Source organism: Scyliorhinus canicula, chromosome 5 (genome assembly GCF_902713615.1).
Source record: "Scyliorhinus canicula chromosome 5, sScyCan1.1, whole genome shotgun sequence".
Taxonomy (NCBI): Eukaryota; Metazoa; Chordata; class Chondrichthyes; order Carcharhiniformes; family Scyliorhinidae; genus Scyliorhinus; species Scyliorhinus canicula.
This window is the reverse complement of record NC_052150.1, coordinates 208,341,918-208,367,106: the sequence shown is the minus strand read 5'-3', so window position 1 is coordinate 208,367,106 and position 25,189 is coordinate 208,341,918. Positions and strand designations below refer to the sequence as shown.

The 25,189-nt window shown below is 44.2% G+C and overlaps 1 protein-coding gene across 1 annotated transcript in view; it reads right to left on the bottom strand.

Annotated features, from left to right (window-relative positions):
* Nucleotides 1-3,000: 3,000 nt before the first annotated feature.
* Nucleotides 3,001-25,189, bottom strand: part of paxip1 (PAX interacting (with transcription-activation domain) protein 1) — a 127,501-nt gene continuing 105,312 nt past the window's right edge. Inside the window, exons 13-21 of the mRNA XM_038798403.1 lie at nucleotides 25,102-25,145; nucleotides 18,879-18,946; nucleotides 16,435-16,537; nucleotides 13,499-13,667; nucleotides 10,883-10,983; nucleotides 10,134-10,268; nucleotides 8,064-8,139; nucleotides 7,888-7,948; nucleotides 3,001-3,533 (exon numbers count right to left, since the gene is read on the bottom strand). Coding sequence (XP_038654331.1) covers nucleotides 3,518-3,533; nucleotides 7,888-7,948; nucleotides 8,064-8,139; nucleotides 10,134-10,268; nucleotides 10,883-10,983; nucleotides 13,499-13,667; nucleotides 16,435-16,537; nucleotides 18,879-18,946; nucleotides 25,102-25,145 — 773 coding nt within the window. The 3' untranslated portion in view covers nucleotides 3,001-3,517. The remainder of the gene's footprint in view (nucleotides 3,534-7,887; nucleotides 7,949-8,063; nucleotides 8,140-10,133; nucleotides 10,269-10,882; nucleotides 10,984-13,498; nucleotides 13,668-16,434; nucleotides 16,538-18,878; nucleotides 18,947-25,101; nucleotides 25,146-25,189) is intronic.

Sequence of the window (25,189 nt, the reverse complement as noted above, 5' to 3'; positions counted from 1 at the left end):
TACACTGTGGTTATAAATAAAGAATCGATTTTTCTAGAACTAGGTGTAACCCGTTAAAAATAAAGGGTCGCCCATTTAAAATGGAGCAGAGGCAAAATTATTCCTCTCAGAAGGCTGAGAGCCTTTGGAACTCTTCTTGTGAAGGTGGGGGTAGCAGAGTCTTTGAATAGTTTTAAGGCAGAGATGGATAGATTCTTGGTAAGCAAGTGGGGGATAAGTTATAGTGGGGTAGGCAGATTTGAGGTTACCATCAGATGAGCCATGATCCTATTTGATGGTGGAGCAAGCTCAAGAGGCTCCTGCTGTTTGCATGTTTCTCCACCCTTGAATCTTCATTTTTAAAGACTTGCATGGGGAACTTTAGTCATATTCTGAAATCCAAATAAATTATACATGGTGAATAGAATTTGTCAGCAAATTTCCTTAAAGGTTCCTGTGGATTAACAATCCAGAAATTATCGTCATACTGACTAAACCTGCCAACTAAACTTTCTTAATGAACACCTTTCAATGGCTATGTGCACTTCCTACATTACAGCAGTGACCACTCTTCAGAAATACTTCATTGGAAGGGCAGCACGGTGGCGCAAGTGGTTAGGAGGGTTGTCTCACGATGCCAAGGTCCCAGGTTTGATCCCGGCTCTGGATCACTGTCCGTGTGGAGTTTGCACATTCTCCCCGTATTTACGTGGGTTTCGCCCCCACAACCCAAAGGTGTGCAGGCTAGGTGGATTGGCCACGCTAAGTTGCCCCTTAATTGGAAAAAATGAATTGGATACTCTAAATTTTTTTGTTTTTTAAATACTTCATTGGCTGTAAAGCACTTTGAGAGGCCCCGAGGTGGTGAAAGGCACTAGAACTAGGGGTCATAGCCTCAAAATAAGGGAGCAGATTTAGGACTGAGTGGTGGAGGATCTTCTTCACCCAAACGGATGTGTTTCACGGTAGCACAGTGGTTAGCACCATGGCTTCACAGCTCCAGGGTCCCAGGTTCGATTCCCCGCTGGGTCACTGTCTGTGCGGAGTCTGCACGTTCTCCCAGTGTCTGCGTGGGTTTCCTCCCAGTCCAAAGACGTGCAGTTAGGTGGATTGGACATACTAAATTGCCCTTAGTGTCCAAAAAGGGGTTATTGGGGTAGGGTAGAAGTGAGGGTCGGTCGGTACAGCAGGGTAGCATGGTGGTTAGCATAAATGCTTCACAGCTCCAGGGTCGATTCCCGGCTGGGTCACTGTCTGTGTGGAGTCTGCACGTCCTCCCCGTGTGCGTGGGTTTCCTCCGGGTGCTCCGGTTTCCTCCCACAGTCCAAAGATGTGCGGGTTAGATGGATTGGCCATGCTAAATTGCCCGTGGTGTCCTAATAAAAGTAAGGTTAAGGGGGGGGGGGGGGGTTGTTGGGTTACGGGTATAGGGTGGATACGTGGGTTTGAGTAGGGTGATCATGGCTCGGCACAACATTGAGGGCCGAAGGGCCTGTTCTGTGCTGTACTGTTCTATGTACAGAGTCGATGGGCCAAATGGCCTCCTTCTGCACTGTATGTTCTATGTAATCTGTGGAATTCGTTGTCCAGTGAAGCAGTTGAGGCTACCTCGTTAAATGTTTTTAAGACAAAGATAGATTTTTGAACAGTGAAGGAATAAAAGGTTATGGTGAGCGGGTGGGTAAGTGGAGCTGGGTCCACAAAAAGATTTAAATGGCGGAGCAGGCTCGAGGGGCCAGATGGCCTACTCATGCTCCTAGTTCTTATCTTATTTTTAATGTGCAAACACAAACCCGGGTCCTCAGCGCCATGAGGCAGCAGTGTTAACCACTGAACTAGGGTGCCGCCCCGTCACAATGCATCGATGATTGAGGGAGTAAATGGTTGAATGTGATAGATATGGTACAAATGAAGTAAGCTGCTTTGTGCTGGATGGTGTCAAGCTCGAGTGTTGTGGTAGCTGGTTTGTAGGTAGAGGGTCTGGTTTAGCTCTGCTGTAGCTAGAGGAGCTGGTTTAGCACAATGGGCTAAACAGCTAACTTGTAAATGCAGAACAAGGCCAGTACCGCAGGTTCAATTCCTGTACCAGCCTCCCTGAACAGGCGCCGGAATGTGGCGATTAGGGGCTTTCCACAGTAACTTCATTGAAGTATACTTGTGACAATAAGCAATTATTATTATCGGCTGCAGTCATCCAACCAAGTGGAGAACGCTGAATGTTTCAACCTCCTGAATGGAAAATCGGCACAATTCTCTGATCAAGTTCATCTGGTATTCCACTGCAGGTAGTGGGCATCACATGGCATTAAGCATGCCTCCAGAGTGTTAACCAAGAATCTTTGCTTCTGACAGAGGAATCAAAGTCTATTTTCCCCCTCTAACAGCACTTTGGGTATTGCTACAAAACACTGATTGTAGCGGTTCAAGGTGGCAGTTCACCAACACCATTTTCTCAAAGCCAATTAATGCTGGCTTAGCCAATCATGCCCACATCCTATGAACTAATATTTTTTGTTAAATAGCTAAACTGGAGGCTCTGCAACAAGGATTGTAAATGGTCCACTGACCATGATGAATTCTTAATGACGAGTCATATCCTAATGCACAGGTTAGTCTTTACATCGCGCGTGGAACCTCAGTATGTGGGTGACATCTACAATCTCCGAAGAGAATCTCCAAGCCATGCTTGACACCTTTGCAGAAGAATCAGTCTCAGCATCAACCTCAAGAAGACTCAAGTCCTTTACCAACCAGTCACGAGGACAAGATCCGGTGATAATAAACCAATCCAATCGCAAACACTGTGAACAGTTGATTCAAATCGAACAAGCAGAGAGGACGTATTTGGTTCACCATCGGTTGTTCCTTGATTCAAGGGTGACGAAAATCTTTGCAGAAATTCCCGATCAAATAGATGTCATCCTCGCACTTGATGATACGGATTGGTAACACCACACAAATACGTACCAAATATGAACTTAACTCTTCCCAAAATGTTAAGAATCCCAAGTGGCTCTCCAATTATTTTTAACCATTTTATTCAACTCGTGCAACTTGTGTAATAAAGGTAATTCACAAATTAGAAATACAAAACAAAATTTGCATAAAGTCCAGAATTTCAAAACATCCATAATTTATCAGACAACAACTCTTTATAAACTTTTTTCCGTAATAAACAAGATTTAGAGCTGGGTTTCCATTTATGGGCCCGTACCACAGTCATAGTTTTAAAAACAGCTTATGAAAAATAATTGATTACTATTTGAACTGGCGAAAATAATACTACAGTAAGAAAACAAGCCAGCACTGGAATAAAACATAACAAAATATGTTCTTGAAATAACACACATCTTAAAAAAAGATGCAAATTTCTTATTCCTCCCCTGCCTAAATCTGCCTGTTTCACTGAAGACGCTTCAGACTGAACAGTAGCGTCACGGTCAGAAGGGAAAGGGCAACGCACTCGTCTCCTCAGTAGCTCGTGTCAATACCATCCTGGCAGTTTTGGACCGTGTAGTGCCACGTGCACGGCATCGCTTCAGGTGAATTTATATGTGAGGTCGCTAAGGAAAACAGATAAAGGTGCAACAAGGTCTCAATTTAGCTCACAAAATTGCAATGTTAGGAAGAGAGATTCTGGAACCTGCTCCTGGAGTACATTACAATATCAGCCGTGTGCTTTTGAATGCTCCTCGCTCCTTTGTCCGGAATATATGCAGCCCTTTGTTCTTACTTGTACATCTTGATTTATCGGCATAGCTGGCAATATTTGGGAACAATGCCTCGATGGACCACCCAGAGAAACAGTCTACAAATGAACGCCAGTTTAATTTGCTGTATTTGAATGCTCACAGCACAGTGCAAGTTGGACATAATATGTATCTGTACCAACGGGCAAAAGTACAAAAGATAACAGGATCCAATATTGGTGAAGTGCATGGGGTTACAGGCCCCTTAGCGCTCTCTTTTTAAACGTATTCTTATATGGGATGTAGGCATTGCTGGCCAAGCCAGCTTTTGCTGCCCATTCCTAATTGCCCTTGGACTGAGGGGTTTGCTCAGCCAGTTCAGAGGGCAGTTAAGAGTCAGCCACATTGCTGTGGGTCTGGAACTACATGCAGACCAGGAGAGGGCGGCAGATCCCCTTCCCTAAAGGGGACATTAGTGAACCAGATTGTTTTTTACGACAACCGATGATAGTTTCATGGTCATTACGGAAACTGGCTTTCAATTCCAGATTAAATTTTTATTAATCAAATTTAAATTCGAAAATTTAAACCTACGTCCCCACAAAATTGGCATGGTAATATTCCTACCCCCACCTCCACAAGGTGCAAACTAATAAAACACATCAAGTGATAGGAATCATTAAAGTACAGCAAGTGATAACATTGTGTTAATAAACAGCAGGTGTAAGGCACTAAGTGCATCATATGACTGAATCTTTTATTAATCTCGTACATTAGGTGACAGCCATTATTCACAAAGTACATCAAGTAACAAGACTTACAGCCTTGTGAAATCGTTTTTTTTTAAGCTGTCCAGATTACTTTTGGCAATCAAACACTGTCCTGTCAATTGTATTAGTACGGCCATGAGCAACCAAGGCTGTTCCTGAAAATTGATACTTTTGCTGAAATGTGTTGCCACGCTCGACTGCTGTTTATTTTGGCCAGGGGTGGGTCAAAAGAACAAAGAAAAGTACAGCACAGGAACCGGCCCTCCAAGCCCGTGCCGAACATGCTGCCCGTCTAAACTAAAATCTTCTACACTTCCTGGGTCTGTATCCCTCTATTCCCATCCTATTCATGTATTTGTCAAGATGCCCCTTAAATGTCACTATCGTCCCTGCTTCCACCACCTCCTCCGGCAGCGAGTTCCAGGCACTCACTACCCTCTGTGTAAAAAACTTGCCTCTCGCACCTTAAACCTATGCCCCCTAGTAATTGACCCCTCTAACCTGGGAAAAAGCCTCGGACTATCCACTCTGTCTATGCCCCTCATAATTTTGGGTCGCTTGTGATGAAAATGTATTAAATATTGCCAAAATGGCTACCTGTTCCCACTTAACCAACTGCTCAGAAGCAACTGAGCGTAAAAAATGTTCTATGCTGTATTACTGCAATATAAATACTCACCCTGCTCTCAAAATAGTTTGCATCACTATTTTGAACACCGAACATACAGTGCAGAAGGAGGCCATTCGGCCCATCCAGTCTGCATCGACCCACTTAAGCCCTCACTTCCACCCTATCCCCATAACCCACTAACCCCTCCTAACCTTTTTGGTTACTAAGGGCAATTTATCATGGCCAATCCACCTAACCTGCACGTCTTTCAACTGTGGGAGGAAACCCACGCAGACACGGGGAGAACGTGCAGACTCCGCACAGACAGTGACCCAGCGGGGAATCAAACCTGTGACCCTGGCGCTGTGAAGGCACAGTGCTATCCACTTGCGCTACCGTGCTGCCCATTTGCCACTGTGTTTGTGTTTACTCCTCCTGCCAAGGGATCTGTTTAAAATGTAGGCCAGTAGAAATGTAACTTTGCTCTAATAGATCACCCTGACGGACGGAATGTAAATGCAAGAAATGAAACTATGTTACAATAGTAAATTCCTGAAAACCAACACATGCTCCACCCTCCGCGGATTGAAGATCCACGACCCACGGTCAATTATTGCGGTCAATTATTTAACAGCAATCCTGGCTGGCCAATAGATTCAACCTCTTCCAGAAGTGGAGAATTCTATCTTTTGGAAGGCACTCACAAATCTCTGTTCCAACCCATTACACAACCTCTCTGGCACAGATTCAAGTCAAGAGCAATGGTTAAACGTATGCTTGAGATACTTAGCACCAGCAAAACCTGGCAACTGGATTGTGTTAGTAGACAGAGCCTGCGAACACCAACTGTCTCCTCCATCCATAAGATGGAGCAGTTATTTTATTTGGCAATGCACCTTGAACTTGAAAACTGGGGACAAAAACCACCAAACTCAAATGAATGATCCAAATGTAGAAACTTAAATCAGATATATTGTATTATATATAATTGATGCAGTAAGCATTGAAAGCCTGGGTTGGGTTGGTATGTGACTGCCTCAGTCATGTTTTTAAAAATCCTGGTTGGAAAGACAGCCAGGCTTTGTGGCTACACGAGGGATGATTAAAGCCTCGTAAAAGTTGGGTTAATGGAACTTTGTTTATATGAAGAAGATTCCCTGGGGAGCAGACAATTAGAGACATTGTGTTTAGCTTTAGTTAGATGGTGCAGTTAATGGGAAGAGCCAGGGCTGGAGCAGTCAGGTGTTAAGTTTCAGTTCAGTTTAAATTGGACATGTGAACAGACGAGCAGCTTTTTGCCAAATGCTGGCAAGTTAAACAGTATTTTGACACAGGCAAGAATCTGCAAGATGGTTCCTGAAGGGTCTCTCTCTCAAAGCGGTTTGTCCAAGGCATCCCTTTGCAGCAAGTATTCCTGGGTTGACGAACTGTATTTAAAAGTGGATTCTGACCTGAAATGGGTTTTGCTCGAGTGGAGATAACAGATAGCAGTTAGGAGTTTGTGTTCCATTGTTACGCGTTTAACAAGTAATTACAAGTTATTTAATTGTATGATGTTTAATCTGGTGTTAGTAGTAAAATTTGGTTTAATATACCACATCCCTATTGTGCATGGATTTACTCCTGGAGTGTTGTATCCTTCCCCCAGTCGTACGAATTAAAAATATTGGGGTTTCTGTCCGGTATCCGAGCACCATTTGGAGCCTGGTCTGGGATTGTAACAGAAGGCTGGGAACAATAAGAAAAGCAAATTACCCAACTATCATTGAATGCATTGTTTGCAGGCTCCCACACTGCCAAAAAGCCCTGCTGCCGACATATTGTAACATTTCCCGGATTGGTAAATAATTTGGTGCTGGGCGGTATGGTGGGGCAGTGGTTAGCACTGCTGCATCACGGCGTTGAGGACCCAGGTTCGATCACGGCCCCGGGTCACTGTCCGTGGGGAGTTCACACATTCTCCCCGTGTCTGCGTGGGTCTCACCCCCACAACCCAAAAATGTGGAGGGTAGGTGGATTGGTCACGCTAAATTGCCTAATTGGAAAAATGTGAAAAGTAAATAAATAAATAGTTTGGTGCCTGGTTTTGGTTATTTTAAGGTTTCAATCCCCATTTCCAATAAGTGCCGATACAACAGTGGCACTTCCATCTGGCTGCGGCATTTCCGCTCTCTGAATTCATCCAGCCGTTCCCAGATCAAGAACAGCACTTGAGAAAGTGTGAAGGGTAGGTGGATCTTTTCAAACAGCTCATTCAAACCTGCATAGGAATTCAAGATAATTCACTTCAGGCTTGTTCTGCTTTTAGTCCTATTCAAGCTTCAGTTTTTCTTACAAAGGATGACAAACTAAACTGGAAACCAAGGCTTTCTTTCAGGCCATGTAAGAAGTTTTTTTCCCCTGATATCTGCTCAGTTCAAATGGGCGACACTCAATTTTATCACTTAAAATGGGCGGCTGGGTGATGTAACCTAAAACTGGCTTTGGAATAACCGGACAGTTTATGACAACGGGGTTAATTTTCCCTCCTCCCCTCTACTGCGATGCCGAAAAGAAGGGAGTCATCCATTACGGGCCTGACCATGACATTCACCAGGCATAAAGTGTAGACAGAGAATGCATCATTAAAATAAAAAGATCAAGCTAGACAAGTTTGGCAGATGAAAGGTGAGAGGTTGGGGTGCTTGAGAGGTCTGTCTTACCAAGTCTAAATAAACAAACCACTCGCGTCGCTGCATATTAATGCAAGTGGCCTCTAAAAGGTGTCAAAAAATTTACCGTATGAAGTTAACAAAGAAACCACAAACTGGACTCAAAGCTTTCACACGTAAAAGGATATGACTCGTAATCAAGTGTCTGTGTAAGGACACCTGTCAAAATGAACTCTGCATTGTGAACATCTGGAAAATAGCAAGGGGGATAAAATAAAAAGTTACAAATCATTGACCAAAGTTAGAATCCCACACAATGTGAAAATGGGTAAAAAACCAGTCTCAGGCATAAATAGTTACGTACCGATATTTTGGGTAAAATAATCTCGACAAAGGTGGAGATCGTTTTCACACGAGATGAGGATAATCTCGGCCAAGCTCTAACAGAGAAAAGCAAAAGCGACACGTGAGCAGGCAAAGGATTGACGAGGCTAATGTACAGCAACTGAAGGGGTCTAGTCGGTGTCAATCTCCCAATTCCTCGTCCCGTAATTTAAATTGTTCCGCACTTGCCATGGACATTAGCACAGTGGAAGCAGGAGGCATTTCAGGCACCAGCTGACAGCAGAGAGCGCACTCCCCGTGTCAGGCGTAACAGGCCCGACTAGAGTGCCAACATCCTTCTAACTCACCCCTCCCCACCCACCTCAGACAAACATTGCCTTCTCCCCAAGGATCACCGCCAATTCAACTCCAATTCATAGCAATGTACCTTTACAGGCTGACACGTGCTGGTATCTGGGGCAGAATGATGAACCTCATTTCACATTAGACTGTTACAATAGCCTGGGGGTTGGGCTTTTGGACCTGGGAAGTGAAGAGAAGACAGCACCAGTTCATCACGCCATCTCAGGATGGAGAGGAGGACTTCCGTTATTTCTTACCAACCGTGTGACTAGCTCTTCACCGCTTTCAATGCTGATCAAAAGTTGGGTAAGAAGTCTTACAACACCAGGTTAAAGTCCAACAGGTTTGTTTCAAACACGAGCTTTCGGAGCACGGCTCCGAAAGCTCGTGTTTGAAACAAACCTGTTGGACTTTAACCTGGTGTTGTAAGACTTCTTACTGTGCTCACCCCAGTCCAACGCCGGCATCTCCACATCATGATCAAAAGTTGAGCAGCCAAGGAAACAGTCAGAACCAAATTGAGTTTTGATCAGGTCTCTGTTCAACAGCAGAAATTTCACCTGGAGTTTTAGTATGTACAATACTTTTCACAAGACATAGGAGTAGAATTAGGCCAACTGGCCCATCGAGTCTGCCCACCATTCAATTATGGCTGATATTTTTCTCGTCCCCATTCTCCTTCCTTCTCCCCATAACCCCTGATCCCCTTATTGATCAAAAACCTAGCTATCTCTGTCTTAAAGACACTCCGTGATTTGTCCTCCAGAAACATCTGCGTCAACGAGTTCCACAGATTCACCACCATCTGGCGAAGTAATTCCTCCTCATCTCTGTTCTAAAAGGATCCTCCCTTTAGTCTGGGATTGTGTCCTCTGGTTCTAATTTTTCCTACAAGTGGAATCATTCTCTCCACGTCCACTCTATCCAGGCCTCGCAGTATCCTGTAAGTTTCAATAAGATACCCCCTCATCCTTCTAAACTCCAATGATTACAGACCCAGAGTTCTCAAATGTTCCTCTATGACATTCTTCATTCCAGGGATCATTCTTGTGAACCTCCTCTGGACCTTTTCCAAGGCCAGCACATCCTTCCTTAGATACGGGGCCCAAAGCTGCTCACAATACTCCAAATGAGGTCTGACCAGAGCCTTATACAGCCTCAGAAGTACACCCCTGCTCTTGTAATCTAGCCCTCTCGTCATGAATGCTGACATTGCATTTGCCTTCCTAACTGCCGACTGAACCTGCATGTTAACCTAAAGAGAATCTTGAACATGGGCTCCCAAGTCCCTTTATGCTTCTGATTTCTTAAGCATTTCCCCATTTAGAAAATAGTCCATGCCTCCATTCCTCCTCCCAAGTGCATTACTTCACACTTTTGCACATTGTATTCCATCTGCCACTTCTTCGTTCACTCTCCTAGCCTGTCTAAGTCCTTCTGCGGCCCCCTGCTTCCTCAATACTGCCTGCCCCTCTACATATCTTTGTATCATCTGCAAACTTCACAACCGTTGCCTTCAGTTCCTTCTTCCAGATCATTAATGTATATTGTGAAAAGTTATGGTCCCAGCACCGAACTCCCTGAGGCACACCACTAGTCATCGGCTGCCATCCTGAAAAAGACCCCTTTATCCACACTCTCTGCCTTCTGCCAGTCAGCAATCCTCCATCCATGCCAGGATCTCACCCTTAACACCACGGGCTCTTAACTTATTTAACAGTCTCCTATGCGGTAAATGGTGACTAACCTTATTCTGCTTGTGCTCCATGATTTTGCGATAAGATGGTTGCTTAGACAACAGCTTGCCACCTGCGCAATCTATAATGGCTTTCATCGTGGCAAGACTGGGGCAAATGCCAGGAGTGATGTAGAAATACTTTCCCTATAAAAGCAGGTTGGTATATAGAAAATTAACAGGTATGAACTCACATCAAACCTATGCTCCAGATGAAAGCAATAAAGGAGCACAGAAGACATTATGGGTCGAAATTGAACATTTAAACAGCATATCTATAAACCACAACTGAATTGCCCTTTTCTCCCTCAAGTTCTGGAAACACTCACACATTCGAGTTCACAAACCCAGAGAGCGCTTGCCATTAACTCAAGTTTTCTGTTCTTTAGTTAAATGGAGAAAAGGCAAGTGATAGCTCCAGCAGAGTAACAGATCTACTACAAATAGAGGTAATTTTTAAAAATCACAATATTACAGCACAGAATGAGGCCATTTTGTTATTATTCTTTTTTTACATTATTCTTTCACTGGCTGAAAGAGTTGCTCTCCCAGGTGGTGAAGACGGCATGAGGAATGATTGCCTTCATTAGCCGGGCCATAGAATATCAGAGCAAGGACAGTCTCTTTTCTTACTGGACTGAGATTAGGCAAAAAGCTCTGCAATGCTGCTATCCAATCAGGTCTGCCAGTATTTGCTCATTAACATGCACTGAATCACAACACGCGCAGGTGGAACATACAGGGAAGTATATGAACCTTGCCTTGAATAAGGGAGCGCCCTGTGCCCTCTTCAGCGACTCCTCCAGGCTAAAACAGAACAGCACTTCAGCTTCAGCATCTCTTAGTACAAAGTTCTGTTCATCTGCAGAAAAACAAAATCTACCCATTAGAAAGATGACAATACACAATAGAAAGCTGGAACCAATAAGACCATCTATTTGGTCGTCTGAATCCAAACATTTTACACAATAGCATACTAGAGGGCAGTAGCGCAGTGACATTGCCCTTAATAATGCAGAGGCCCGGTGCAATGTCTTCAGAACCCGGGTTCAAATCCCACCATGGCAGGATGGTGAAATGTGAATTAAATAAAAATCTAGAATTAGAAGTCTAACAATGACCATGAAACCCATGGTCAATTGTTGTAAAAAAAAAGTACCAACGAGGCCACTGATTTAATCAGCTCAATCCAAACATCACTAATATCCTTTAGGGGAGAGCCCTTGGAGGTTAGTTTTAACGAGAAGCCTTCGGGGCCTAGCATGCTATATTTCATGCAGTAGGGTAGCATGGCAGCACAGTGGTTAGCACAGTTGCTTCACAGCTTCGGTCCCAGGTTCGATTTCCGGCTTGGGTCATTGTCTGTGCGGGGTCTGCACGTTCTCCCTGTGTCTGCGTGGGTTTCCTCCGGGTGCTCCGGTTTCCACCCACAGTCCAAAGATGTGCAGGTTAGGTGGATTGGCCATGCTAAATTGCCCAAAATGTCCCAAATAAATGGTTAGGTGGGGTTACGGGGATAGGGTGGAGGTGAGGGGATAGGGTGGAGGTGAGGGGATAGGGTGGAGGTGAGGGGATAGGGTGGAGGTGAGGGGATAGGGTGGAGGTGAGGGGATAGGGTGGAGGTGAGGGGATAGGGTGGAGGTGAGGGGATAGGGTGGAGGTGAGGGGATAGGGTGGAGGTGAGGGGATAGGGTGAAGGTGAGGGGATAGGGTGGAGGTGAGGGGATAGGGTGGAGGTGAGGGGATAGGGTGGAGGTGAGGGGATAGGGTGGAGGTGAGGGGATAGGGTGGAGGTGAGGGGATAGGGTGGGGTTACGGGGATAGGGTGGAGGTGAGGGGATAGGGTTGAGGGGATAGGGTGGAGGTGAGGGGATAGGGTGGAGATATGGGCTTAGGTAGGGTGCTCTTTCCAAGGGCCGATGTAGACTCGATGGGCCGAATGGCCTCCTTCTGTACTATAAATTCTATGATTCTATTATATTAATAGAAGAAATTTGATTGTCCACTCTAAACCAATTGAAACTATGCTGAGGCACTAAACATGGGCGGCTACCTCCTTACTGAGAGAAGCAGTGGGAGAAATGGCGTGATACAGGTGTGGAAAAAGCTATCTGCTGACAGGTTAGCATTTAGGAGAGAGGCATCATTCACCAACCCATGCAGGAACTGTGCTTTCTGGCAAGAACATATAAAAGTGAATGGTGGGGGGGGGAAAACAACAAGAATTTGAGCACCTAATAAATTTTGCATAAAATTATTTCCCAAATCCTGCAGTCAAATATTTCTGGATAAAAGAACAATTCAAATCCCTGGATCTGGTCACGGCCACACTGCCAGTCATTCTTAAAGCAACATTGTTTTTTTTTAAAAAAACTTTCTCTCAACTGCATAAAGTCAAAGGCACTTCGGATAATGAAAGATTGCATGAATTCAATCTTCATTGAAGGCAGCTACTGAAAATAAAGATGATCCAGCTCCAAATTCATTTGTCACCTTCCCTTTTTCATATAAATTCGGCATCCACTAAAATCAAATGATTTACAATTTGTAAGATAACTTGGATACTGTTGTTTGCAGGCCTTCTGCATCCGCTAACCGATCATAAACAATACATTACAGACGTGTCCCTCATTAACAGCACATTGATATTGCTTAATTAATTTTAATTACACAGGACTGGATTGTACACCTGCAAATTGGACATGGGGCATTGGCTGACCTCACACCAATGTTAAAATGTGGTGCGATGATATCTGGTTGGCAATACAACACCATCACATCAGTGTGTCCAGTGTCCAAGAGCAGGGCGCCTTTCAAACTTGTAACCGTGACCGACTACCTGCATTGCCCCTCTGCCACATGACATGTCAGCCTACAATCTCAGTTGGGTGCGGAGATCCCCTCTTCCCCTCTATTTGGCCTCCTTCCTATCGGGCAGCCACTAATTGGCCATCCGATGCTGGAATGGACGAACTGGGGAGGAGGAGGGGGATGGCTGGGGGGCACGCGTGAAGAGAGATTGGAATTGAGCAAACCATTTCTGTTCCACCTCCCTCACACCCCATGGAAAATCGTTATATCCTGCCATTCCCTGCCCCGGCTCAAACTATGGTGCAGTCAGTTTGGTATTGAAGGTTTAGTCAGCAAAACATAAAAATAAACATCCACTGCTAGTGTACCTGTCTGTGGTTTATTTTTTAATGGGTCAGCATTTGTGCATTAACACCACATAGACAAATATAATAATATTAATGCTGAGACACATTTCCCGATCATAATCTTTGAGATGCGCATATTACTGCTAGGATTACCTCACATCTGGAGTGTATCATGAGATGTTAAAGACTTCTGAAAACAGTACAGGCAGACCTACTTACCAATAAATTTTTGAGTTTTAAAGCTCTCCTCTAACCACTCGGGTGCGACTACGTGATTTACGATCGAGATGGCAGTCAAGAATTTCACCGTACGGGTCACCTTATTTGCTACCAGGTGAGTACATTTCTGAGCAGATTCAGCAACTTCGCCACCAAGAACATAGAGTTTCTATTTTTAAAAAAAGGAAAATTCAAAGCCATACAATTGCTGAATAATAATAACCTGTGCTTAAAACATGCTAAGGGCCTTTACGGGAGTATTATCAAATGGAATTGGACACCAAATCACTTAAGGACGTTTCGAGACAGATGATCAAAAGCTTTGATGAGGCGATAGATTTTAACAAGTGTATTTAAAAGAGGAAAGGGTGATGGGGATTTAAGGAGAGAAATCCAGAACCTAGGGACCCTGTAGCTGAAGTGATTAGCTGCCAATGGCGTAGCAATTAAAATCAGGGCAAGAGGCCAGTTGAGAGAAGATCTGGGAGTGTTGTCGGCAGTTATGGAGGGATTTGAAAACTGAGACATTGCTCAAGTGGAGCCAATGTTGGTCGCACACCCAGGGGTTGGGGCGGCGACGGCACTAGTCACAGGCAGTGTTTTGGAACGAGAGGTGGACGATGAGAAACCAGTCCCAGGAGTGCAATGGATAAATCAAATCTAGAGATGTCAGAAGCATGAAGGGGGATATTTTCATCAATTTTTGAAAAATAAATGTATCATCTTATGACCAATGTATGTAGACAATCTAATGACAACTAACATAATGGCTTCAAAACACCAAGAGAAATGTCAGATACCTTCCCCTCGAGAGGTTTTAAACTTTGGTCTATAAACGTATTTAAAAATTGACATCATCACTCGGTTCTAAAAAACATGCCCTCACAGCCCTTCCATCAGTTCCAACGATGGCCTCATCACCGATCTCCCTCTCCTCATTTTCACCTACACAGTGGTAGCCTCCCTACCACCAGAGCAGAATCTCCAGGTTCGAGTCCAAACCCAGGACTATTTGCGAGATTAATTCATCCGCTTTACTGCAAATGGTCTGCGCTTGAAGGCGCAAAAGGTAAATCATCTTTGACTAATTTGCCAGAGCTCTTCAAAGATGCAACAAGGCAAGTGGATTATGGGGATCCTGTCAATGTGTTGTGTCTGGACTTCCAAAAGGCATTTAATAAGGTGCCGCACAAAAGGTTGATACATAAAGGGAGATCCCATGAGATTAGGGGTAATTTATTAGAAGACTGGCTAACTGACAGAAACCAGGAAGTTGGATAAATGTGTATTTTCTGGTTGGCAAGATCTAACTAGTGGGGTGCCAGAGGGTTCGGTCCTCGGGCCGCAACTGTTTACAATATATATTAATGACTTGGATGTAGGGATAGAAGGTACTACAACCACCTAACTATTCTAATCCCATTTTGTAACACTTGGCCCGTAGCCTTGAATGCCTTGGCATCGCAAGGGCACATGTAAAAAGAGCCTCCACCACCCTTTCAGGCAGCGAGTTCCAAACTCCTACACTCCGAGTGAAGATGTTTATTCTCACATCCCCACTAAACCTCCTACCCCTTATCTTAAATCTTGGTTATTGATCTTGGTGGAGAGGTTTGTTCCTGTCTACTGCATCTATGTCCCAAATAATTTTATACATCTCAATCATGTACCCCCTCAATCTCCTCTGCTCCAAGGAAAACAGCCCCAGTCTATTCAATGTCCCTTCATAGTTAAACCTTTCCAGCCCAGACAACATCCTGGTAAATCACCCCTGCACCATTTCATAGAATCCCTACAGTGCAGAAGGAGTGAGTCAAGTCTTCACCAACCGTCAAAGAGCATCCTACCTAGGTCCACTTGCCGTCCCTATCCCTGTAACCCCATCTAATGTTTGGATACCAAGGGCAATTTAGCATAGCCAACCCACCTAACCTGCACATCTTTGGACTGTGGGGAAAAAACTGGAGCACCCGGAGGAAATGCAGACACAGGGAGAATGTACGAGCTCCACACAGTCACCCAAGGTCAGAATCGAACCGGGGTCACGAGCGCTGTGTGGCAGCAATGCTAACCACAGTGCCACTCCTTTCAAGTGCTATCACATCCCTCCAATAATGTGGATTCCAGAACTGCACACAAGATTCTAGCTGTGGCCTAACCAACATTTTGCACAGTACCAGCATAACCTCACTGCTCTTAAACTCTATGCCTCGGCTAATAAAGGCAAGTATCCCATAAGTCTTCTTAACCACTGGATCCACTTGCTCTGCTACCTTCAGGGACCAGTGTATGTGCACATCAAGGTCCCTCTGATAGCAGATGTTGTACAAGTACAATTTTTCCAGATTGCTACTGATGCTCAGCATAATAATAATAACGTTTATTGTCACAAGTAGGCTTACATTAGCACTGCAATGAAGTTACTGTGAAAAACCCTGAGTCGCCATATTCCGGCGCCTGTTCGGGTACAGAGAGAGAATTCAGAATGTCCAAATTAGCTAATAGCACGTCTTTCAGGACTTGTGGGAGGTAACTGGAGCACCCGGAGGAAACCCACGCACAGTAACTCAAGCCGGGATTCGAACCTGGGACACTGGCGCTGTGAAGCCATAGTGCTAATCACATGGCTACCATGCTGCCCACCTAAGCAACCAACCGTTTGCCATTGTTCTCTCCCTTACTTCCCAATTCAGGGTGGAAATTTGTGCTTCTTAATAAAAGAAAAAGAGTTGGATGTACCACACATGTAAAAGCATCCTACCAACTCACCAATCCTTGGTTTTCACCTGGCAACGGTGAGAGAAAGATAAAACACGCCCTTTAAGTGGTTGGCACTGATTTCAGGGAGAAGCTGCCACATTCATGGTTTCTGAGCTGAAGACCACTTCAGTATTACGTGGCTCAATAAATGAGACATCAGACAAAGGGAAGGTTACCTTTATATAATGCTGAACCTGCGCAGGTTCAAATCCTGTGAACAGCACTGCTGGTGTCGACTCTGGCGGAAGCTTTTTTGACGGTGGTGGCAAATCTTCAATCCTGGTTAGACAAGATGACAAGGGTCATAAAATGAGACCATACTGATATTGGGGGGGGGGGGGGGGGGGGGGGGGCGAACCATCCAGTTTATTCATCTCCCCCACCTTAATGTTGTAGGAGATCCTCCTTTTCTTGAAGGTATTCTATAGGCAGGCTACTGGGCTTTGGGGTGGGGGGGGCAGTCACAGTCTATCTCGATATTGTTCTGACCCAAAGGCCAGACAGACACATACAGGGGCGAGTGTGTGACAGTGAAGCGTGAAAACGACGAATTGCAAAGATTTCACATTTTTTTCTCTCTCATTTCATAAATATTCAGCCCAAGATGATAGATAAAAGTCACAAATTTCTGTTCTACTGAGGTCGATGGCTTTGAACTTGAAATTTATACAAGCTTACTTTTGTTTAAGACTGACGGAACATGGAAATGGCTCTTCAAACAGCAGGTGTTGATGAACTGCGGTGGGCTGTGTACGTTTAACACGGTTAAAGTGAGCTGGAGCTCCAAGGCGTGGTACCACAGAGAGGTACGACTTGAACTCGTAACTTCCCAGTCACAGGCATGGATTTCTGCTGACTGAACAGGTCGCAAAACAATCACCCCGCATCACTCATTCGCCCCTCCAAGCAGCCGACTGTTAGGCTGCACAGGGGGACCTCGAGCAGAAGGGTGTTTTGACCACCTTCTTAATGGATTGGATTTGTTTGTTGTCACGTGTACCGAGGTACAGTGAAAAGTATTGCTCTGCGTACAGTCCAGACAGATCATTCAAGACATGAAAATATCATGGGACATACATAAAATTACAGTGTAAATACATAGACACAGGCATCGGGTGAAACATACTGGAATTCAGTACAACTCAGTAGAGAAGATGTTTGAAGAGATCAGGTCAGTCCGTACAAGGGTCGAAGGGTGACATGAAGAATCAGAACTCAAAGAGGATGAATAAATAGCTGACATCCAGCTAGCACAGCAGGTGGGAAGTCTACAGTGATGTTCCCCCAGCCGCTTGGGCCAATGTGCTTTCTGATACACATCAATGACTTGGAGTTGGGGGTGCAAGCCCCACAGTTTGGGGTTTTGCAGATGACACTAAACTTGGATGCCGAACAGAAACAGTGGGGAAGGTAGTAATTGGCATCTAGAGGACCCAGGCAAGCTGGTAGAATGGATAAGACATCTGGTGGGTGAAATTTAGCACAGTACAGGGAGGCGACGCACCTGGCCGGAAGAACGAGGAGAGATAAGACAAGATAAATGGTACAATTTTAAAGGGGGTACAGAGAGAGTCTTTGACAAGTTTGTGCACAAATCCTTGAAGTGGCAGGATAGAGCAACAAAGCAGTCAATAAAGTATATGGGATCCTGGGCTTTCTGGCGGCAAAGGATGAAGATACGGAAGTTATGCTGAACCCACATAAAACTTTAGTTCGGTTCCAGCTGGAGCACTGTGTCCAGTTCTGGGCACTGCACTCTTGTAGGGTTGTACAGACCTTTGGGAGAGGATACACAAGAGATTTATTGGGATGAGGGATTATAGATATGTGGGTCAACTAGAGGAAGTGGGATCGTTCTCCTTCCAGCAGAGGATGCGGAGGAGATTTGACAAGAGGAGCTGCTGAAACAGCTGAAGTGGGTTGAAGGTGACTGGGCAAAAGAGCCAAAGGCAAAAGGAGGGGAAACATTCTCAGGTGACAAATAATTGGAATTTGGAATGCACTGCCTGGGAGGTAGGTAGGGTGGCAGGTACAGATTCAGCAGCAGCCTTCAAAAGGGGATTGAAGCGATGCTGGAAGGAGAAAACGAATTGCAAGGATGCGATGAACGAGCAGGGAGTGAGACCAACTAGATTGCTCTTTGAAAAAGCTAATGTGGATTTGATGGGCAGAAAAGCTTCCTTCTGTAATGATTCTGGTCAAGAGAGAAAAAGCAAAAAATATTGCAGGCCATCGGCTGCATCCAGCAGTTTCTGAGAGCTGTGATTGCGCAGTTTTCAGTATTTGACTTTTTATTTTAAAGTGAACACGTGTGTATTCTATGATAGGACAAAACACAACTTAAAACGCGGACAGCAGGAATTTGGCAAGACAAACAATTGAGAGAGTCATGTAATACAAAAGTTGCTTCAAATCAGTACGTCTTTCTGGGGGCATTTAAACCAAGACTCATGAATTACTACACGGCACCAAGACATGAACAGCCAGAACTGGATGACTGGGCCTTGCACCTGTTGGTTAAGTTAACTAACTCTCTTATTGCACACGCTCTATCCCACAGGTCAATGTAACAGTAAATATGCAATTCCTAAAACAACCCTCGTGTAATAAGGTTCCTTACCTTGCTCTTTTTACAGGAGGCGGAAGGTTACATTCATTCTGTTTCTGTTTAGTCTGGAGGCGGATACTCTGGAAGGTAAAAGAAGAGCTGAAGGCTGTACACCATAAGGCATCCTCAGTGGGTTTATAAAGTATATTTATCCTCCACATAAGCCTTCTCCCACCCATCTCCATCGAATACCATCAATATTTCCTCCAATTCCTTTCTCCCTCATCCGCTTATCTAGCTCCCCCCTCAATGCATCTGTATGACTGGCCTTAACTAGTCCTTGTGGGAGAAAGTTCCACATTCTCACTCCCTGGGGAAAGAGGTTTCCCCCGAATTCCTTATATGGATTTAAGAGGGATGGATTACTAGTATTCCTGGCCCCCAGTTTCGGCCTCCACCACAAAGAGAAAAAAAACAGGTGGATGCTCTGCATTTAACATTAGAAACCCTTTCACAACTTTGGAAGAACTCTGACCACATCGCTCACTAGGATTGTTCAATTATTCAAGAATTATCAGGAATTTTACATCATTTGGTATCAATTAATAATTCGCAATTTAGTCCTAAAATCCAGAGCCAGATAAATGCCTTGTGGTCCATCCTGTTCAAGAATGATTATTCTAACAGGAGCCTTCCATCCTCAATTCTCTTACCCTCTTGAGAAGGTCAGTGGTGTTCATTTCCCTTCTCAACAGATATTGGTCCAGCCTCCTGTTTGGGTCTCAAAATACCCCCAAATCAACCATCATCTCAGTCCTGCACCTCCAATATCCTCTATTGGGGGGCAGTGGGGAGAAACGTTTGACGATCGAGGAACAATTTAATTTGAACTTTACCTCACAAAAGTTTTTTTAAAATGGCCCATTTTGGCGAGACCACACCTGGAGTATTGCGCACAGTTTTGGTCCCCTTAGTTGAGGAAAGGTGTTGTGGCATTGGAGGCAGTTCAGAGGAGGTTCACTAGGTTGATTCCAGAGATGAGGGGTTTGCCGTATGAGGAGAGATTCAACAGTTTAGGCCGACACTTTCTTGAGTTTAGAAGAATGAGGGGATATCAAATTGAGGTACACAAGATGAAAAGAGGTATGGATAAAGTAGACATGGAACGGATGCTTCCTCTTATAGGGCATTCTAGAATGAGAGGTCATAGTCTTAGGATAAGAGGAAGCAAATTTAAAGCAGAGTTGAGGAGAAACCACTTCTCCCAAAAGGTTGTGAATCTGTGGAATTTGCTACCCCAGAGTGTGGTAGGTGCTGGGACAGCGAGTAACTTTAAGGAGGAGTTACAGTTGTTTTAATAGGTAATGGGTTAAAGGGTTTTGGAGAATGGGCAGGACTGTGGAGTTATGGCAAGGATGAGATCAGCCAATGATCGAAAGGCAGAGCAGACTCGATGGGCCAAATGGCTTAATTCTGTTCCCATAGCTTATATTAGTTAATTCATCCAGGCATGGACTCAATGGGTCAAATAGCCTGTGTTGTAATCATGGTATGAAATCCTCTCACAGCATCCTGCTTAAAACATTTAGCCTCCAGAAAATCATTCAAAAGCACCCAACTCACTTCGTGCGAAGGCCACATCTGAAATGTAATAACCAGTTGCCTTAATTGAAATCAAAATGGTCTCCTTCATTGTGATTATGCAATTTAGTATGTTCACTTTTTTTTTCTAGGTACACTGAACACTAGAGACTTGTAGTTGCTATACAGTGTTATTATTATACATCTTATTTAAATTCACTGCCAATGTCATCAGTGAGTGCTGTGATGTCATTAGTTGTTTTCTGTGTGTATTCGTATTTAACTATTGTTCGTTCTAATTCTTTCTGTTACGTTATTCCGATGTTTAACTAGCTGCTCTCGTGTTTGAGTCCATGCTGTATTTTAAACTTCGTTATTTTTATATAACTTTAAAATTAACATGTTTCAACTACCTAGTTGTGGTCAAGTTACCACAGTAGCCAAAGGGCTATTGTGTTAATCGAGCTTGTTGCCAAAGCTTAACAAAACGTTGATTGCTAGATGAAATGCGGCAATTGGACAGCACTAACAAATTTAAGATAACCAGTCAAGTTCCCAATGTCTCAAAAGGCTTTTGACAAAGTCTCACATAAGAGATTAGTGTGTAAAATTAAAGAGCAAGGTGTTAGGGGTAGTATATTGAGATGGATAGAAAACGGGTTGGTAGAGCAAGAATAAACGGGTCTTTTTCCAAATGGCAAGTAGTGACGTAGGGGGTACTATATTTATATAACTATGAGGAGGATCCAGAGATGTGTCAGTGTGATTTGGACAAGATGCGCAAGCAGGTAAATCTGTGACAGGTGTAGTGTAACGTGGATAAATATGATGTTATCCACTTTTGTAGAAAAAACAGGAAGCAGATTATCTGAATGGCTACAAATTGAGAGGAGGGAATGTATGAGTCCTGGGTGTCCTCGCACCCTAGTCCCTGAAGGTAAGCATGTCTGCACTAAAGACGACAAATCGTATGCTGGTCTTCACAGTGAGAGGATTAGAGTACAGGGATGTCTTGCTGCAATTGTACAACACCTTGATGGGACCATACCTGGAGTATTGTGTGCAGTTCTGGTCTCCTTATCTGAGGAAGGATATTCTTGCTATAGAGGGAGTGTAGCCGACATATGAAGAGAGATTGAGTCGTTTAGGATTATATTCACTGGAGTTCAGAAGAACAAAGAGTGGGGAATCTCATAGAAACCTATGACATTCTAAGAGGACTAGACAGGGTAGATGCAGGAAGGTTGTTTCCAATGGTGGGGGGGGGGGGGTCCAGAACCAGGGGTCACAGTCTCAGGATACGGGGTGGAGCATTTAGGACTGCCATGAGGAGAAATGTATTCACCCAGAGTAGCGAGCCTGTGGAATTGTCTTCCACAAGGTGGTTGAGGCCAAAATATTGTATGTTGTCAAGAGGGAGTTACATATAGCTCTGCTTTCACCATGGCAATGCCTCAGCTAGTAATGAAGCTCTGCCAACTAATCGGCACCTTTCCCTCCTCCAGTCTAAATTGTTGTGATCTTTTGAAATCTGGCATTCATTCATTCATTCTCCGAGTGCAAGCTTTGGCAATTCTCTTTTCAGCAATATTCGAGCAACTGTTAATAAACAAGAGCCTTTTTCAGGGAATGCAATGAAAACACTAGCACCATCTCATGACATTGCATGAGTTTAGGGTGGACTATGGAAAACAGTTGCAATGTTTAGTTGCGAGGTTGGGAGCGGAGCTTAACCTGGCCTGACCATTTCAGCCAACACCCTGTGGAGAAGTGGCTCAAGTAAGAGAGAGAGGTTAACTAAAGGTTAATAGCGGAGGGAAGGGGTTTGACTACAAGTGCAGTTTTTTTTTAAATCTGTCCCGAGCCACTTCTGAGGATTAAAAATATTCAGAACTGAATTTTGAGCATTCTGGGCGGCTGTATGGGTTCCTCTTTGAACTGAGATTTGTGTCAACAGGTCAAGGGAACAGATGGCTGGCAGGAAAAGCAATTGGGAAAGTTGAAGTGTGACGGTTTGAAAGGGACCAAAAGTAGGTTGGGTTCCATCCTCCGAGGGCCACTCCCCCCTTATTACAAGAACTGCAGATCTTGTTCATAGTCCTCGATTATCCGAGAATTGCCAAACCGTGGCTTAGACAGGGATCCGACTGTAGGACAGGTTGAGGAAGCAGGGCCTGAGATTGCTTCAGCTGGAATGGGGATCAAACACAGTGCTACTCGGCACCACAGCACAAGTCATTAAGCTAATTAGCCTCTCAAAACATCCTCTATTAAATTAAAAATGTTCAATAATTGTGACATGGTTTGATGTGCTGAGGTATAAGTAAATATTTAGAATCGCCTTTCCAAAACGCCCAGAGGTGTCCTCAAGCATAAATAATCCTGACCATCAGAAGTAAACCCAATACTCTCCCCACTGACCAGTCCTTTCGACGCATCGCTTCTCTCAGGCTTATGACACCAAATGTTCTTGCTCACTTGGGCAAAGTCACAAGGTATACATTAGTTTATTTCGGGAAAAAAGTGAAATTAAGTCTGTTTTCAGGACTCTGCCATCTGACAGCTATTTGATGATGGCATGTGTGGTCACGCCGGGTATCAGCTCGATCACTTATTGGCAACATTGATAGGTTATTCAACCAGCACCTAACTTTATAATCTAGTGTCTGTAGCTCACAGGGTTTCTGCCTATCCCATATACATTCTATTGCTAAAATATTTTGAGTGCGGTCTTGAAGACTGTCAGGAAATGTGTCACATTCAACATCAGGGAAAATCAGGCTTTGAGAAGGTTACAGATGGTCACTGTTTACAGCCTTAACAGGTTCACCCCCACCCAGGAATATATGCCTGAGCTATTTTGTTTCCTCATGCGTCTTGAGATGTGGGCACTGGTGGCAAGGCCAGCGTTTGTTACCCATCCCTAATTGCTCTTGAACTGAATGGCTTGCTAGGTCATTTCAGGGGTCAGTGAAGAGTCAATCATATTGCTGTGTATCTGGACCCACATTAGCAAGGCCAGCTAAAGGACATCCGTGAACCAGGTGGGTGTTTACGACAATCGATGATAAGTTTACTGGGACTGCTTTTATATTTCAGATTTATTGACCAAATTCCACCAGCTACCATGTAACCTGGCCAACTGGACTATTGGCTGTCCAGTGACATTACCACGAGGCCACCATCTCCCACTAAACTGCGACCGAGGCAACCAGTTCTCGTTATTGAATCCTTTTAAGCCCCTTACATTCATACTTAATTATACTCGAGATGAAAAATACATTTTCATTGAACTTTTCAATTATTGATTTCGGGATGAAATGCATCAGGGAGTAACAGGAAACTCTTTTATTTATTTGTATGCAGATGGTACAATCTTATATTCTTGTTCATTGATTCTGCTTTGCACACTTTACAGCTCATGTTTTGCTAATGCACACCAGGCATCCTTTGGTCTGAGCCTTCGGCTGAACTCGACTAAAATCAGGTTTATGTTGTTTATTTGGAAAAACTAAAAATTTTAAAGCTCGACGACTCTGAACTTGAACAAGTTTTGACTTACAAATATCTCAAAACTTGGCTGGACCATGCTTTGCTTTTTAATTCCCACACTAACATTGCAAAAGGTATGGTTAAGTTGAAACTTGGGTTTTCTGTAGCGCAACAAGTCTTGCTTTTCTCAACCACATATGCCATTGTTCAGATGTCTGTCCTGCCAATTTTTGATTACGGTCGCCATTCATAAAACGGCCTCCAAAACCCCTCGCTAAATTAAGACGTCTTCTTTCTCTCTGCAATTAGATTTGTGGCCGGTGCCCCTTTTCACACCCATCACCATTGGCCTGTACTCCCCGATTAACTGCAGCCAGTCATTGCCTCCACTGACGCCAGCTCGTTTGTCAAACCTTGCGAGGGAAAAACACTATTTGAAAAGTTTTCTACATTTTACTGTCTCTTCTTAGAAACCAAGGTCCTGTGACTCGGATCAGGTTGGTCACTCCAATCATTCAGTGTCATGAACTATCTCAAAAGTTCTAATGTCACTCAGTCTTACCTCAATTCAGGGTTTTAAATCTGCTGGCCATGGGCGTCATTGGTACAAGCAATTGTGTGTGGAATTCAGCAACCTCACAGCAATGCTGCCCCCAAAGCCAGACCAGCACTAGTTCAACGTGGAATTCGCTACTTCTGTAAAAAATGCAACGCATGGGGACAGACTATTTCCTCCTAGCACCACTACATAGGGGGTAATGACCTATCCACTCAAACTAAGCACATTTTAATACCATTTGAAAGAACAAGGTTGGGAGCTGACTTCTCCCTGGCGTCCTGGGCAATATTTATCCCAAACCAATGCTACTAAAACAGATCATCTGGTCACCACTGGAGTTAACGGGACGTTGCTGAGTGCAAATTGCCTGCTGCATTACCTACGTTACAGCAGGGATTACAATTCACTGGCTTGAAAGAGCTGTGGAACCGCTCAAAGTCAGGAATCGCACTTTTTGCAAATGCTGGGGTGTACAATATTTCCAATGGACAAAATATACTTCTTTAAAAAAAAACCTTAAAATGAGCTATTCAACCTGCCATAAGGCAACAAGCTTGGGCTATTGGACTTGATCCAGAGCCAAACAGTGGACAGAACGCGAAAGGAGAAAATACACAGCAGCAGTACATACTCTAGATAGGGGCTCATTAAACACCAACCTACCATCAAGAGCTCCGGTGAGATCTTCAGCGGCAGCCGCCAGGCAGCTGAAAACCAAATTGAAAAGAATTTCACCAAATTGCTATTTGCA